At 32.0% G+C, this 17,919-nt stretch overlaps 3 protein-coding genes across 4 annotated transcripts in view; 1 reads left to right on the forward strand and 2 right to left on the reverse strand.

The window, feature by feature from the left end:
• Positions 1 to 7,354, reverse strand: part of LOC141458935 (uncharacterized) — a 52,988-nt gene extending 45,634 nt beyond the window's left edge. Inside the window, exon 1 of the mRNA XM_074137523.1 lies at positions 7,025 to 7,354. Coding sequence (XP_073993624.1) covers positions 7,025 to 7,102 — 78 coding nt within the window. The 5' untranslated portion in view covers positions 7,103 to 7,354. The remainder of the gene's footprint in view (positions 1 to 7,024) is intronic.
• A 2,763-nt stretch (positions 7,355 to 10,117) lies between these two features.
• On the reverse strand, positions 10,118 to 11,774 carry LOC141458358 (uncharacterized). Of its 2 annotated transcripts, XM_074136227.1 has the most exons (3): positions 11,532 to 11,774; positions 11,246 to 11,357; positions 10,118 to 11,081 (listed from the first exon to the last, which is right to left on the reverse strand). In XM_074136227.1, the coding sequence occupies exons 1-3, from the start codon at positions 11,558 to 11,560 to the stop codon at positions 10,902 to 10,904; spliced, it is 321 nt and encodes a 106-aa protein (XP_073992328.1). In that variant the 5' UTR covers positions 11,561 to 11,774; the 3' UTR covers positions 10,118 to 10,901. The 2 variants fall into 2 exon arrangements, with proteins under 2 accessions (XP_073992328.1, XP_073992329.1); XM_074136228.1 differs by having other exon boundaries at positions 11,246 to 11,774.
• A 4,096-nt stretch (positions 11,775 to 15,870) lies between these two features.
• On the forward strand, positions 15,871 to 17,919 carry LOC141457686 (uncharacterized). Its single transcript, XM_074134894.1, has one exon. It carries the CDS (start codon positions 16,646 to 16,648, stop codon positions 17,108 to 17,110), a length of 465 nt encoding a protein of 154 aa, XP_073990995.1. The 5' UTR covers positions 15,871 to 16,645; the 3' UTR covers positions 17,111 to 17,919.

The raw sequence follows: 17,919 nt of genomic DNA on the forward strand, positions 1-17,919 counted from the left end.
TTTTCTAAGATTTGATTTATTTCTTTCCAGCTTTCTCGGGAGTTTTTAGCTAAAATGCAAATTCAAAACAATTTATGATTCTGCAATCTTTCGATTTTTTTAAAAACAATGGCTAGTGTTGGAAGTTGAGGAACATTGGTTTGAAGTTTTTCCACAGAATGCGTTAGTTACACTCAAGCGTCAAGAAATGATATTGTTTAAAAGACAATTAGATAAATCGATCAAGACTACCGCAAGTGAACAAATGAATATAATACTAGACTAAAACTAAGATGAATCTGTAGGTTATGGTGGCTAATATGGTTGTTCATCAGTTATGCGCTCCTTAGAAACCAAACCTTACAAACATAATTTCTTCGTAAGTATCCATAATGATCTTAACAATCTGTTTTTTCCGATGTTCCCTCTGTCCGCTTCAAGGTATTGCCACTTAGCTTACTACACACCATAATTCTTTAGTCTGTCACCTCTCTTCCTAAACAATTTCTGACAATTCTCGCCAACCGCCTCGTGATTTGCTCGATTGAATCCAAATGCGGTAAATTATTAAACCTCTAAAACAAAGTGCTATTACTGGGTAGCTTCTACCCTGGTTGATACTACTTGTCACGAATTCCTTTTATTGCAATTATCAAATAAATTTAAAAAAAAAATGTAAATGTAGATATAGTTATTGGTTAAAGAATTTATAAGTTGAAGTAAGAAATGAAATAAAAGAAGTTACATTTTAATTTATAAGGCTTATTACAACAGACTAGAAAGAGAAACATAACTGATAGTAGGCCAACGGTGATTTATAACAACAGTAGCCAGTTTGATGGGTCCGTTTTAAACAGAACAAAACTGGGGAGGCCGTACATGCGGGAATGTACGGTTGTTGTAGGCAATATAGAACCTGGCCATCCAAGTCTCAGCTCACAGTGTATCTACCAACAGTGCCGTATTATTGTGCACCAAATGTACAATTCAATATCCAGAACTAAAATTTCAAAACATTCAATAATAGCTCTTTTGTTGATTACAATACTTCGAAAATCAATTTCTTACACACTAGTTTGTGTCTTTTATTATTATTTTCTCCTTAACTCGTTCAGATTTTCGAATATAAGTTTTCAAGGAATCTTGAGGTCTCTGTACCGGTGTTCCTTCTTGAACTTGTCGTTTTTCTCTCAAATCCATTTTTACTAAACGTTTGATTAAGTCTTTCCTAACTGCATTTGAATCCCTATTATCAACAATTAGGGAATTTAAAACAATCTTTAAGAATGATCTGTACTATCTTTTAGTTCCCTCTTAGTAGAAAATGAATGTACTTTATTTATTTTAATAAAATACCATTATTACCTTTTACTTAATAGTTTAAAATTTCTTTTCTATTTTTGCTAATCGATTTTTAAATATTATTTTATTTTGTATTGGTCAGCACTAATTGTCTGCATTATACAAATACAAAATGTTTACATGCATGTACGAGCATTACAACTGGCTCCAGAATTAATTCTATTGTCTTTAATTGTGTGAATTTATGTGAGAAATCGCGTAAATTGTGTACTGAAGAGTGAGTTCAAAATCCACTGAATCATAAAAGATTCTAAGTATTTGTACTCAGAATGTAGGGTCTGCAAAGTATAAATTATTGTGAATGGTTTTTTGTTTTCAGTCATTATTTTGTGTAAAACACGAACCTTATATGTATTTACTGCATGCATTGTACTCGTGTAACTATTTGAAATAACTTTGTGAACAAAAATAAAGTGTAATAATTTATAACAAAATACATTTTTAGTAAAGGAAATAATAGAACATAATATTAATTGTTGTTTCTGGTCAAATAAACATTGTGAATAAAATTATTACATGGCCATATCCAACAAGAAAATGTGAAAAATAAAGAGCAAAATAATATGAATAAAAAATCCAACACAAAGAACATAACATGAATGAATATTAAATGAAGATTTAAACCAAGGAAACAAAATAATTTGATTTGCATTAGCAGCAAAAAAAATGTATTACAATTATCCGAATTTAGGCAAAAAATTTAATATTATTATTACGAATATATCCTGAGCAAAAAAAAAAAAAATCTTAAATTACTAATTGGTCAAAATCTGGGCAAATTAATAAATTAAAAATATATTTTGTAATAAGTCGGTTGAAAAAATTTGTTGGAGATAAACGGGGTGAGTGTAATAATGAGCTAGTTTGCCTGTGGGTAACGTTAAAACCAATTAGTTGCACACATCAACTAGCTCTGCTGGGCCCAGTATCATGTGATTGTTAAGGATTCAGTATATGGAATAGCTTACACATTTCGCAAGAATATTAAATAATTACATCTTGCGTTTTTGTTTCGTTTTTACCCCAGAAATAGAAATTCAATATTCATGCTAACTTAGATAAGTCCACATAAATGTATAATATATACTTGAAAGATTACTTTGCCGTTTAGTTAGTACATTGATCGGAGTAATTCTTTTTAAATATTTCATTGTTATTAAAGCTTAATTTACTATGTAGATTAATGACAATCATGTTTCCTACTGAGGGATTCTTAGTGCCCTTCGTATTTCTTGACACTATCTTTCTGTTTTCTATTTCCACCATGTTTTGTCATGGAATTTTCATTTGTTTTTCTGATATTTTTCCCTAAATGTTAGCGATTGGTTTTTTGTACGCATTTTCAACTGCTTCTGCCATTGGCGCTTATCTGCGATTCTATTCTCTTTCTAACTCTTCTTGTTACACCAATCATCAGACAGCTGATTGTTCGTACGAGGTTCTCATTTTATTTATTGTTTTGTTAGTCAATGAACCATCCTGGCCTTCTGAATTAACTAATTTTTTTTGTTGTTTTGTTTTGTCAAGACCCTTGTTAGTGAGTTTTTAAGAGCGGATGAAGTTTATTTTTTAGAAATTTCTGTTTGCAGTCTTTTGGAACTTTGGTCTTAGTTAAGTATAGTTCGTGTAGATAGATTTTTGGATACCGCGGAGACGTCACAACGCCTGAGAAGTGACTATTCCACTGAAAAGACTTTCCACTTTTTTGTAATTTTTTTCTTTTATTTATTTTCTTTTTAACGTTTCCAAAAAAAATTCACTTCAAGGGTTTTCTGAGCGTTAGCGGACGTTACACTATATACGAGGGTCGTTTGAAAAGTCCGTGCAAAGTCAGAGAGATAGCACCACTGGCGCGTATCGAGGTTATGTTTAGTTAGTAGCATCTCTTGGAAGAACACACACCAAGTTTCAGCCAGATCGGTCTATTTCTTTGTGTTTGGCATTCGTTTGAATCGAGGAAGTCGGGTGATTTTCAAAAAATGGACGAAAAAGAATTTCGTGTGTTGATTAAACACTACTTTGTGAAAGGCAAAACGCCTCAGGAGACTAAAGAGAAGCTTGATAAACATTATGGTGACTGCACCTTCGATTAGAACAGTTTATAAGTGGTTTCAAAATTTTCGGAGTGGCCATGTGGGCACAAGTGACGCTGAACGTTCTGGACGCCCTGTTGAGGTTACTACTCCAGAAATCATTGATAAAATCCATGATATGGTGATGGATGACAGAAGAGTGAAGGTGCGTGAGATTGCTAGTGCTGTGGGCATCTCGAATGAACGGGTACATAATATTTTGCATCAACATTTGGACATGACAAAGCTATCCGCAAGATGGGTGCCGCGATTGCTCACGTTTGACCAAAAACGAAATCGTGTGAAGTGTTGCAAGGACGGTTTGCAGCTGTTCCAGAAGAATCCGCAGGACTTTAAGCGTCGTTTCGTCACTGTGGATGAAACATGGATACATCACTACACTCCTGATACCAAAGAATAATCTAAACAATGGGTTACCAAGGGGGAATCTGCGCCAAAAAAGGCGAAGACCGTTCCTTCGGCCGGAAAGATTATGGCGACTGTCTTTTGGGATTCGCAAGGAATAATCCTCATCGACTATCTGGAAAAGGGTAAAACTATTACAGGTGCATATTATTCATCGTTATTGCAGAAACATTAGATTTTATTCAAACGAGGAGGTGATTGCAGAAACGAATGGCTATTTTTCAGACTTGGACAAATCCTATTATTCGGAAGGGATCAACAAACTAAAGCAGCGTTGGACGAAGTGTAAAAGCCTAAAAGGAGACTATATTGAAAAATAAAAAAGGTGTACCCCAAAAAATTAAGTAGTTTTTATTTTTGCACGGACTTTTCAAACGACCCTCGTAGTTTCACGTCCTTAATAACATCTGCAAAATGTAATAGAAACAAATTTCTTGCAAAATCTTAATCTTAAAAAAAAAAAAATGTCTATAAGTGAGTCTTTACAGGTCTTTTATACATAGCATTTTGTTACAATTTTGTAAAAATTGTAAATCTTTAATTTATTTGGAATTTATTTCTAGAATGCTTTTTTTCTTTTGTAAGCGTTTTGTGCGAGGAGCGGATCTCTATATTTTTTCTTGTTAAATTGTACTTTATGCCACTGGAGACTCTCTAGATCGAGCAGATTAAATCACCAATTTTCAGTTTACTCTCTATAACAAATTGCTGAAAACGAAAAGACTGCTTATGTCTCCAATTTTTGAATTTAAATTATTCCGCCAGGAAGTAGAGGTTTTGTAGTCCAGTGACCTTAAAATAATATGTTGGATTGTAGTATGATTCTGCCTAAGTAGTTGAACAAAATTTTTGTGGAACAAAATCACGTTGAGATAAAACCTGATTTTTCTATTCATTATAATTGTTCAGTTTGTGGCAAGGTAAGAATAAAAAAATTCACAAACTAGAGATGCTTACTGTTCCATTATTTTCGGTGACTGATTAATAGTTTCAATAGGAAGAAAAAATAACAGCCCATTTTCAGTCATGATAAACTTTATTATGCTGAGCTTTCGACCTCAGTCCTTGAATAGACAAGACAGAAGACACACCAACCCTTTAATGATTGTAAATTAGCCCTGAAGATGACCTAGTTTCTAGGTCGAAAGCTTGGCATAATAAAGTTTATCATGACTGAAACAGGCTGTTATTTTTAAATCCTATAGAGATGCTTAGTTGTAATTGATTTGTTCAAATCACGATTTTTGTTTTTGTTTACGACTTCTTATCGATTATGAGAATTTTCTTTTGTTTGATTTGAACAATTTTTTTATTATTAAAGATTAGCTATCAATGTACGGATATACAAGATGTGTCTCACTTGATAAGGAGGATACTAGCTGCATTTTAGAGATTATTGATAACTAAATGTAAAGATAAATTAACGTTACAAAAAATTTTAAACAATCTGGTTGGGAAAATAATACATTTTTTCTGACTATAATTCTTTAACATTGAATTTTTTTTTTTATATTTAGAAGCTCTACATCTAAACAAAAAGTACGTTTGAAATAAGATGTCTTCCCAAAAGCCTCTTGATATTTATGTTATTTGAAAAGAGGAAACCCTAATTCAAATCTACTCCCTCGCTCTAGAATACGTTTAAAGTCATATCTCCCGTAAATAAAAGAGAAATACTTCAAATTGAAAGTGCAAAGAGGTTTAGAAAAAATTGAAAAACAAAGAACTTCATTCATAAAGACGCTGTTCAACTGAATTGATTTTTTTAAAATGCAAAATTTTCGCCTTAAATTTGCTTGTTATTAATATAATATGTATTCAAATAACTTGATAAGACAATTTAAACCAAAAATATAAACCCATTGAATCAGAGAAAAAGGAAAGCTTCCAGAAGAAGTTTCCTAAATAAAATTGTAGACCTGGACGTGTGGAATTTTCATACGAAGTTTATGAAAAATTGTTTCAGTTTTTCAATTAAAAAGAAAAAAAACCTTTGCCATCGATCCAGTGAAGAAAGTCACTTCCCGATTAATGTATTTTTGACTAAATGGTTACTGTTGACTTCTGGTGGTACCAAAACAAAATATGAAAATTTGAATTTTTTCTATTTTTCCTTTTTATATATATATATATATTGTTCGACTTGGAGGACGTGGGTACGATCCAAACCCTGTTAGGCTCTATTCAACTACCTCCAAAAAAAAAAAAAAAAAAAAAAAAAAAATACAAACCGAGTCCAGGGCGAAAAATCAAAATCAGGACTTGTACCATTTAAGATCCATAACTCTGAAAGTAAATCGAGCAAAAATCTGAGCGCAACACAGTCTATAATCCTGCGAAGTTCAAACCTGTTTCGACAAAAGATACTAAAACTATTACCTCTATCTTCCTAACATTTATGGGATATTTTACAGATAAATGAAGACTAATTTCTAAAAACTAAATTTCCACTTACAGGAATCTCTAAATTGGATTATCAATTTGAAACTAAAAATCAAACAAAAGAATGAAACAAAAAATCCTCTTAAAGCCATATTTGGATAATTAATTAGTTTCGGGTTGCTTTTAAATTCCTTACTATTTTTGGTTTAGATATTACTGTAAAATTTGTTTCAAATCTCCTTTAAAAAAGTGCAGAAAATGATGCTTGATAACGGATAGTCAGTTTATATAGTTTAGAATGCACGGATCCCTCTTAATATTTTCCAAATTCGCAAAATTTTCGTAACTTACAATTATTTTAAGATGTACTTAAACAAAAGAAGTAAAGGAACTTCAAACTATGGCGTATATTATTTATTTTAATTAAATATTTTAAACTAATTTTAATTTACTCATATTTATGACAATGAAACTATCAAAATAAATACTCTTTTAATCTAAATCCATTTTTATTTTTAATTTTAAAAATCCGTTTCAAACCACCCTTGTATTCATCTTAAGTATTACCTAAAGACATGATAAATTAGTGTTATTGGTTATTACTGTTCTTTAAAAATCTATAATATAGGAACATCATAACCAATAATTAGATCACGTCTTTACAGATAATACTGAAGCTGGACCTAGGATGGTCTATTTAGAGCCTGAAATATGGGTCTAATACAACCAAAATTACAATTGAAAATCAATTTACCAAAAAAAAAAAAAAAATCGTTTAAAGAAGATAAAAATAAAATGCTTACCGATAAATAAGGGTTGAAGTAGGGATTGTTTGTAGTGGTATGATGTGTTCGTGAAGGCAGAGTATATCGTCTGTCCATACTGGCATGACTAACTCCAAAAACAAAACTAAAGTGTACAGCACGCTGAGAGAGTGTATAAAGTACTGGGTAAGGATGCGACGACGTTCTCCAGCCGTAGTCTCTCAGTCGAGTAACAACTGACTGCTGTTAGTAAAATGCGCGCTGCACTCTACTCTACAAATCTGTCCACTAGATGTCCCTACTGAACAAACACTTGCACACACTTCCCAAATACTAGTTGGTTAGTATGGCTTTGTTGCAGCGGACATCAGTCAATTTGCTTGTAGTATATTTTTATTGTATAACACAATTATTATATCTTCCCCACTTATATTATATTCCTATTTCTTTTCACTTTATTTATTTCCTCTTTCTGTTGCACGTTTCTTTTACCCACATTTCTAGAATAACCGTAAAAAGGGACAGTTATAACACAGTACATATCCGGGCCAATTCTACTATGACACCTTCTACTATCTGCTACATTTTTTTTTATTGTTTTATATGAAGAAGTCAAATTGGAGAGAGTGGTTCACTTTTTACTTCGGTGTTTATTTATTTTAATTGGAATTTAAAAAAGATTTTGTTTGTGGTATCTAAAAAATAAAAAAAACTGATGTGAAACTTATGTCATTTCCTCCCGCAGAACCACTTCCTTCTGAAGGCCAAAAAGAGAGGCCAAAGAAGCCCAAAGGGGCTGGTGAAGGTACATTTATTGCATGAATTAATGATCTAGAATTTACCAAATTAAATCAGTTTGATACTTCACAACCACCTCGGCAGGCTTTATGTAAGTGAACGCACGTCAAGGTAAATATAGTGGTGAGTCGTTGGGCTTGGATCCTAGTGCGAGATTAACAGCCATCAAGCAATTAAGATGCAATGAATTGCATGCCTTAAACCTATTTTTCATGGAATAAGACCTTAAAGGTTTAAACATACAAATTGTTTCTGGTAGGACTTAAAACGGCCAAGTACCAATTAGGTGTCGTGGATGGGAACTATTATATTAAGTATTAATGATCTATTGTTCTTAATACCACATAATTGGCAAAGAGTAGTGTCAACTAGTTTAATCAAAGGATGAACTTAAACCGACAATGATTACCTTCCTATTGATGTAATAAATTTGCCGTTAAATCCTAAATTGAAAACCTCTAAAATTTAACCTTCTATATTTCAATAACTATAATCGCTAGAACATTGCAATTTATAGAGCAAACTTTTCTCTACAATTCAGTTAAGGATTCATTTAAATCTATACAATATGAACAGAGATATAAAGGTTTGAAATTAGTAAACCTTCAAAATTTAACCTTCTATATCTCAATAGGATGAAAAAATAATTGCCATTTCAGTCGTGATACATTTATTCTGCCGAGCTTTCGACCTAGGGACTAGGTCATCTTCAGGGCTAGTTTACCAAGTAATTTTTCATTCTATTGAAACTATGAATCAGTCACCAAAAATAATGAACAACTTATATATCTCCTTAACTATTAGCGCTAGAACATTGAAATTTGTATTAGTTATAGAGAAAACTTTACCCTACAATTCAGTCAAGAATTCATTGGAATCTAAACAACCGAAGAGAAGATTACTACAAAGCCTGCTTGCCGAGTCAGAGTAAAGAGAATAAATTTCACTTTATAACATAACACTGTACTCCATTTTTTCTCCTCGTTTGTATTATATTAAGCTATACTATTAGTCAAGGAAAATATTATTTAATAACGCTGTTTGTAAACAGTTCATGGTTTTCCCTAAAATTTTACTTTTCCTTTTTCCAAAATGAAGGATCCCCTTGATGTTTGTTTCATCCATGGCCATAAAACGAAAAAGTGAGACAGAAAAAGTAGAAATCTAGACGAACTGGAAGCACTTTCGAAAAATTTTCCCCAGTATTTTACCTTTCATTCTTCAAAATAAGGCTACCTTCAATGTATACTTCTGCTTCGCTCATGTAACCAGGTGACAGGTCAGGAGTAATTGAAATCTAGACAAATTAGAAGCCAGTTCGTGGTTTTTCCTTTTAATTTACCTTTCATTTTCCAAATGATAGCTACACTTTAGGTTTATTTTAGCCCTGCCCAGATGAGTTAGACAGAAATAGCCGGAATCTAGATGAACTAAAAGCTAGATAGCTAGAGTTTTAGATATTTTTCAACTTAAGGTTTTTCTAAAGGTTTTGCTTTTGTTGACGATCAACAATTTTGTATAATTGTCCTACTGGACTGTTTTAATACATTGCTTCAAATTATCCATTATATATTGTCCATGCCCCAGACCAGGAATCAAACCCAGTAACTACAAGAATTCTTATCTTTGCTTGCCTCGCTTCTAATCATTGCTGCTGTATCACCGTAATTTCTTTATTGAACATTAATACCTAACTCTCTTGAAATTATATTTAATTATTATTTGTAAATTAAAAAATACATAGTATATTAGCCAGGTTTTAAAGTTAAAAAACCCTTATAATTTTTAATTTAATTTTTTTGTGTTCACGTTAGTTTTTATATCCTTTCAAAATTACTAGAAACTACATTCCCTGAAACTATATTTTTGTTTCAGGATCGTATAGTTTTAACTGGTCTGGAAGGTTGATTATTATTTTGTCGTTAATATAAATTAGGCTTTCTTTTGGCAATATTATTTTCAAATTAGTATTTATTTAATATTAATACTTATTTAAATAATATCATTATTGTGCATTTAATCGCTAAAAATGAAGATATTTATTGCTCATTTTAACAGTCGTGATCTAATCACATTTTCAAAAGAGGTTCTGTTATTAATCTATTTATTAAGATGTACTACAGATTACTCTCTGGAAACCATTTTTGGAAAACAGATTACCGAGTTTTAACACTTTATCCTAAAATTAGGCTATATAAATTTTTATAAAATATTCAGAAATTAATTTTCAAAAACGAGCCTTGAAACTTCTCCTCTTGAACAGGTTTTAAATGATTTGTTCTATATTCTTTTAATGAGAGCAGTACCTTACATTGTAGACATACAAACGGTAGGGCAGTTATATTACAATATATTTACAAAAATAATATATATTACATTACAATTTACAAAAATTATGCATAATTTACAATAAATTATTTGAAAATGAATCTAATCTAATGAATCTAATTTTTTGTAAACAACAAAATGATTTACTTTTCAGTCACATGGTTATATAATCAGTGCGGCATTGGACGTATTTGTTGTCAGCTGGGTGGCCTCACTTAACACCTTTCTTGAGAACAGTTAAAAAAAAGTAAGGAAGAAAGAAAAATATGTGAGAAACACTCAAAGGAGTTTTATTTCCCCAAATTCTCAAGCGAGTGAAAAATTTACTAACTTCTCATTACATTATTGCTCTAAATCTTCGATTAATTTAGTTTAGGGTATTTGAGCAAAAGGTATACTTTTAGTGGCTCCTGTATGGTGTAATTTTTCATCCAAAAGCACAAAGAAATATTGGTTCAAGTAATTAATTTATAATTATTGTAATAATTTTTTTATTATCATTCAAATTGACCGAAAATGTCAATATCCATCACCTTGCCTGAAAAATAGGCAGTTATATTACTATTATTTCACAAGAAGGAAAAGCATAGTGTATGAATTGTCTTTATTCAAGAAACTAAAATGGTTTCCCGCTCTATGTTACATTCTTCTAGAAACCACATTTTACACGATCAGGTTTCCAGGTAAGACACACACACAAAAAAAAACAACTCTTCTTAACTAAAAACATTGATTAAGTTTAGAAAGAGAGAGAGAAAGAATGAGAATCTGAGAGTTTACATGCAATTAGTTAACGAGGCGGTGTATGAATGGCCTTCAACAATCTGACAAGATTTCTCTTGGTTCTTGCTCTGCCAGATCTTAGAAATATGTCACCGTCCTCTTCGTTCGGCTGTTCGTGCAGATAGGTGTACTTTGCATAATATATGGCGGCAAATGTTGAATAAAGTAATATTGCGATTGTCACCATCTGTAAACAAGGTGGAATGATTTTCAATTAAAATATACACCAGAAGTAATTGAAGCATTGCTGCGTTAGGTCTAGAATATAATTTTTATTAATTCTTTCAATTCAAAAAATAAAAAACACATGAAAGGCAAATAAATAAATAATTAAATAAACAAAAAAATCACCTGAAATACTGCCCAAAATTTGAAGGATCCTTCGTTTATCAGAAAGTCGTAATAGGCGTCGGTCAGTTGTCGCTTCTCTCTTCTTGTTTCTGCCTTTAACACCATCCCTCGCCTTTAATAATATTTATATTAAGCAAGTTTATTTTATTGTTTTTATAATATATTATTAATTATACTAAAGGAGATATAGAAGAATTTTTGTTAGCCTTTCTCTGCCCGATTAGAGCATAAGTGATACCAAATTAATAAGCCATGAAGTAGCTTCATAGTAAATAATTGAACACACCCAAAATATTTTTCTAAAAAATAAAACATTCATTTTATTACTTTTATCTACAACTACTTTTTTCAGCAATGTATCTTTTATACTTTTGTGTAATTTTGAAACGTTAGTACTAAGCATAAACTAAATCTAAAAGAACGCGAAGTACATATAATATCAAAGGTTGTATATCCTAAGCCTCCTACATCAATCGTTCTCTATTCCTGCGAGATTACCTAGTCCTAGTTAATTTCCTAGTCTGAAAATTTGTTCGTCAATTCCGGTCTGATTTATCTGATTCAATATTAAAAGCTTGATTTCACTGTGAAATAACTGTCCGTGAATTCTTAGACGCAATTAAAAATGAAGAATTTTACAATAAGGTTATGCTAGTTATACAAATCAAAAAAAAAGGTTATGACCAGAAATAAGTAAACCTTTTTTTTTTAAGATCAAATACCTTCAATTTTCAAGGCAGTTGTTTCTGCCTTACTAAATACAATATAATGCCAATTATCAAAATAATACATTAGATGTACATTTAAGATCATTACTTAAATGCTAAGTTCAGAAATGGTTCCTGTGGTACCTTAGGCTTTAGTTAGGGGAACAATGGGCATTTTGGATTGCCTGCGTTGCTTCCTCTTTTGGTGAAACCGCCCTTTTAATCCAATCTAGGCTTTATATACCTCGGTTTTTTATCTCAGTGGTATTGTCCTCCCTCGTAATATGTATGTTCACTAGAAATATGTGGGTAGTCCTGTCCTTTATAACGGGTACTTATGTACAAATGTGTTAATTCCGAATGAACTACGATGCTCTCAAGATGATACGCAGCACTTTATTATGGAAAACTTCTAGCTTATTCAAGGTGGACTAGTAGCCATACATACGGGGAAAGGGTAAGTTAGTAATGGTCCAGAACAGATGGTACATGAGTCTAGAGCAACGAGATGTCCATTGTTGATTAGAGTAGCTATCGTAAAAGTTTGGTATATCTACCTTAAGGTAGTATAATTCCTATGTACCTTAATTTCAGTGTAATAAGATTAGTCTCTTGTAGAGTTTAAGGATAACTAAAAATTATCACCACAAGCTGATTATGTTTTGGTAACTAATCCTATATTTAGCCTTCTCAATTGTAGGCATATTGCACAAGAGGCCTTATTTTCTGTTGTAAACAAACGCTCTAAACTGTCCCGGTTTAAAAAAAAAAAATGGTCAATCTAAGTGATGAAATTAGTACATAAATAGTACAGAAATTAATACATACATAATTAATATTTAAAGATAGCCTAATTATCATTCCATACATTTACTTTGGACAAACATTTAGGACGACATTCATTACGAAACGAAGTGTCTTGCATTATATTGTGTTATATACCTTGCTAGGTGTTGAGAAGTTGAAGTGGCGACGGATGTAGCGTCGGTGGAAGAACAATTGTACTTTGCAACCATTTGCGAGTTTATAGAAAGACATATTTCATTGAAAATAAATAAAGTTATGAACATTACAAATCTGGCCATGACCAACCGAAATATACTTTATCTACAAATAACTGCACTTTCCATGCTATTCATATTAATTCTGTATAATTTCTACTCGTAATGATCGTTAATCTGAATCTAACTTATTGGGATCGTCACTCTTAAATTCACCAAACAACCAAAACTGCTTGCTCGCAAAACTATCACCAAAAAATTTTAAAACACCAAAGTATTTGAACTGAAACCGCATATAAATTAGATTAGGGGTCATGAGGAAGATACGGACACAATTGTACGGTGGTGCCTTCTATGGAACCAGATACTAACTAAATATTTCTTTGTAGTTACTAATTAAATTAGCATCCAATTCAAATTAGTTTTCCGTAACAAAGTGAACTAGGTAACTGTACTTTTTTTAATTATATTGCTCAATACAATATTTTTTTTACTAGTTGTATTTCATGGAACGCAATAACATAGGAGTTTTTCTAAGATTGTGAGTTGAAATAATGTATAGATTGCCGACAAATTATGCATTGGATTTATGTATATGCAACAATATTGTTTCAAATACTGAGTGCCAGGTATTTTTTTTTTCTTTTTTTTAATACATATATACACATGTATAGTTCCATGTATAGCTTTGAACTTATATAACTGATAATATTATCAAATGCAGAAAATATCTGATTGTTAAAACATATTTTAGAAAAGGGAATTTGTCTCATAACTACCTCTTTTCCAGAACATCCCTAATAAGTTTTCACACACTCATAAAGTTGTGAAATACACAATCATTTCTCTTATTGCTATGTTAAGATTAAGATTAAAATAATGGGACCTAAGCCCAACGGTACCGCAGCTAAAAAAGGTTTATTGTGCTCTCCCGTTTTTGGATCTAGTAGGCGAAACCTCCCCTACTAAAAAGATTGAGGACTTTCCCTACTAGTTCTTTTTGCGCTCAAAAAAAGAGCCAAAGGTTTCACAGCGCAACCACTCGATTACAACGCAATCAAACAACTGGTAAGAGGCAATTTCCTCCTCTTCCTGGCACAATCAGCACCAACGGTTGCGAGCCACGTTGTGAGGAGTGCTTGAACCTCCCATGCCCCTGTGAATAGGCCTTTGATCAGAATGATCTGATTTCTACCCAAGCAAAGAGTCTCTTTAGCTCTTCGTTTACACAGCCAAGGCATCATAGTCTTGCTTTGTTTGACCATAGGACACATCATCCAGTTCTTTTCATTCAGTTCTCTCTAGATCTAATCTCTGAGAGCCGTACGAATTGCACCCATGATGGTTCCCAGGACAGGTTCAGGGCCAATGAATGGTGTGTTAGCTCCATTCCTGGCCAGTTGGTCTGCTGATTCATTTCCCTTGATTCCCACATGACTAGGTTTCCATTCCAGCCGAACTTTATTGTGCCTAGCCACTGGTTCCAGGGTCTTTTTACATCCCCAAACCAGCAAAGAGGTAGTCCTGAAGGATATAAAAGCTTTCAGTGAAGCTTGGCTGTCCGAAAAGATGCTAATCTCCCTATTTCTAAGATTCATTCACAGGTTTTCCTCAGCACAAGTTTTTAACATGAATGACAATTTCTTTTTTTCTAATTGCTAAAAAGACTTTTATTCACAGTTGTAACTATTACCAACCCCAATTGCCAGAACAAACCCCACCGAGCAGACAACATCTCTATAAGGCAACTAGTAAGTTATCTGGGCAGCATTTATTGAATTATAATAGGATCAGAGATAGATATCATCCGTCAACGTTTAGTATTACAGAAGAGGAGCTTGAGGTAAAAAGGGATTATCTATTTATCTATTACCTACTTTATCCTAGATAATTGGGTGTGAATATTCGGTTAATACCTTTTAAACTGTGATCTGACAAACGAATCCGGTCTATATCAATAAAGCTTATGACTTCCCCAACAATGGCTTGTTCGTCACGATGGATCATATAACTTATTTGACGAACGATGGAGCGTGGTTTGCAGTTCATTTTAGTTGTCTTTCACGTGAAGCATAATTATGATTTCAATAAAGTTAAAAATTAGTGTACTTAATTGGGTTTTTGATTTAAGTTAATTTTTTATTTGTTAGAATCAGCATTAGAATTAATTTGAAATATATACAAAATAAAAGTAATAAACATTTCTAGTTAGAAATATCTACAAGAATATGCAAAGTTAGTACTATCTAATTTAAATTGGCACTTATTTGTAAAAGTAAATGCGGTTCACAATTATAATTGCTAACCGAACTTTTATAGGGGTAACACTACTGAAAGTTATTAGCTGGTAGGTAGTTTTTGCTTTAATTCTAAACCGAGGTATATCCCAGATTCTCAACCAGCTGGCAATCAACTTTTCTATACCTAAAAGCATCCTATTCCAGTAAAAGACTATTCATGCAGTCCGTAACGTTATTGTGAATAGTCTTATACTGCACATAAGACACTAAGCATTGAATAGGCTAGTAGAACTCTCCAGATTTTGCGTACCTTAAGAGGAACACTGGCGGAAGAGAGAGTGCAGCTTTTTTATTTATTTTTTAAAAAACAGTTGGCGTAATAAAAGATCCAGTCACTTTTATTATTATCAGTTTAAAATTTACAAGTCCCATTAATAGTATTATCATTAAAATTTCAACGACGGAACTACAATTAGTAATTGGAAAGTGGGGCTTTGGCCAAGAAATATAGTAATGTTAATATGTAAAAAAAAAAAAAAAATCTCTTTTAACGTCTCCTAAACAAAGAGCTATTTCTTAAACTAAACGAAAGTATACAGTCAAAAAAAATAATGTTTTTGTATTACAGTGCCATAATTGTTTGTATAAATTGTTTCGTAATAAACACTTACGAAAATACTACATAAATTCGTTGTTGCTTTTAAAATATTAGACCGATAATATCTATACAGTGTTGAAGTTTGCTTGTGGGGATACTTAAATGCTTTCTTTTATTTACAAGAACCTATTTATCTCAGTGATTAAATTCAAAAACTTGGTTTTAGATTGCTTTTAATGTGCAAGTCTTGAACGATATCTGACAAAGCTCGATTCTGTTTTTGTTTTGTAATGTAGAGTAAAAAATAGTTTAGTGATATTTGTGACACTAAACGAATTTCGCTTGCGCTATACTAAAGGAAAAGATTTATAGTTTTAAAATCATGCAAAAAAAAAAATCTTTACGCACATATTTAATAATGTTTCCCTTATATAACAACAAATTATTTGATGTACCAAGACAGCAAATGAATAACTTATTGAACAAATTAGGTTTTAAAAACCTATTCTGAGGTGTAGAAAACTATTTTTTGTTTTCTTTCTCGTTTTCAAGTTAAAGAGGATCTATTGTAGATAGAGTGAGTCAATTATGATTTGATGAGTAAGGGTCAGCTAACTTGGTTAAAGTTTGTCAAAATCTTATTAAGACTTCGCCAGCGTTTATTACCAATCTTACTCTTAATGGACTCGATTGTTCCAATCTTAGCTATCAAGGAGATTTGGGACCATTAGCGTTTTCAACGTCCAACCTAAACATTTACAGAACCAGTGCTTTAAAAAATTTTGTTATTAAAACAGTTTGTTAATCAGGGAGCAGGTGCTGAATCTCAAGTACAATATGCAACCTACAGTGATATGGGCGATGGTCACGAAGGTGAAGTGATCATGCATCCTCAGCAACAGTCGTCGCATGTAATGGCCGCCGGCAATAATGGTTACATGCAAGCCGATGTTGGCCATTACCCGGTATATGGACATCATCAGCACCAGTCGGAAGATACCGGCGGATATGAGAGTGCTGGTCACAATCCATCTTCCGCTCCTTATCCGCCTCCGCTGCCGCCACCACCACCACATCCACTTCCGCCGCATAAGAGTAAAAATACGCCCGTATATACTTACTACTATATAGGCAGGCATTTATGGTATATTCCGCTTTATTTTAGTATATATTTTGTAATCTACGTAGGACTATTAGTACTGAAATCCATAGCTAGGCATAAAATACAGTTTCCACAAAATCTTCATGAAGCAGCTACAACCAGAGAGTTGCATGCATTGAGATCGCTGGAGAAAGCAAAAGAAAAATATTTTATGTGATTTATTTTATTTTATTTATGATTTATTTACTTTTTTACCGCAGTGTACTTTTTATAAAAGTTTCTTCAATATAGTTCTTAACGCTAAGTATCGATAATGGTTATCCCAAGTCTCGAAACTAATCAGAGCAATATTTGGCTAGCTAAAGAACTGTGTTTTTACATCATGATGCCTGGAGAATTCTTATTTCTTCATCGAATTGGCCAAATACTTCCAGCCCATTAAGAATCAGTCAGACGACCATTATTGTAGAGAGAATGTAGTCAGGTCAGCACAGTATGATTCCCATCTCTCGTTTTAGTTTTGTCCTTCATTACAGTTAAGCAATTTCTTGTAAATGCACAGAGAGCACCGCTTAAAGCTCTAAGAATTGAAAACTGCACTGAAGTGCGTCATAAAATAGTTTTCTATAATAATGTGTACAAACCTTTTTTCAAACTATATATTTTTTAAATACGAAAAGGATTGCAAACAAAATTATTATATATATTGTATTTTAAACATCATTCTATAATTAAAAATTGTTGCTTTTATTTTATAATAATTTATTTATATTTACATAAGAAAGACAAAAAAATACGTAAGAAATGTATTGTACATTGAAATTTTCTACAAAAGTTTAAATATCACTTTAAAATAAAACTTTGCAAAAAGTATTACTATTTTACTTAAATTTTTCAAATTGTAAGAAAAAAAAAAAATGAACATGAATAATAATTCTTTGATTTGTCTCACAAATACTTGGTAGTTTCTATTCAAATATTGCTAAATTGTACTCTGTTATATAAGCAAATCTGGTGTCAATAATA

This window comes from Rhodnius prolixus, unplaced genomic scaffold, assembly GCF_049639745.1.
Source record: "Rhodnius prolixus isolate KJV_2025 unplaced genomic scaffold, Rpr scaffold_5, whole genome shotgun sequence".
Taxonomy (NCBI): Eukaryota; Metazoa; Arthropoda; class Insecta; order Hemiptera; family Reduviidae; genus Rhodnius; species Rhodnius prolixus.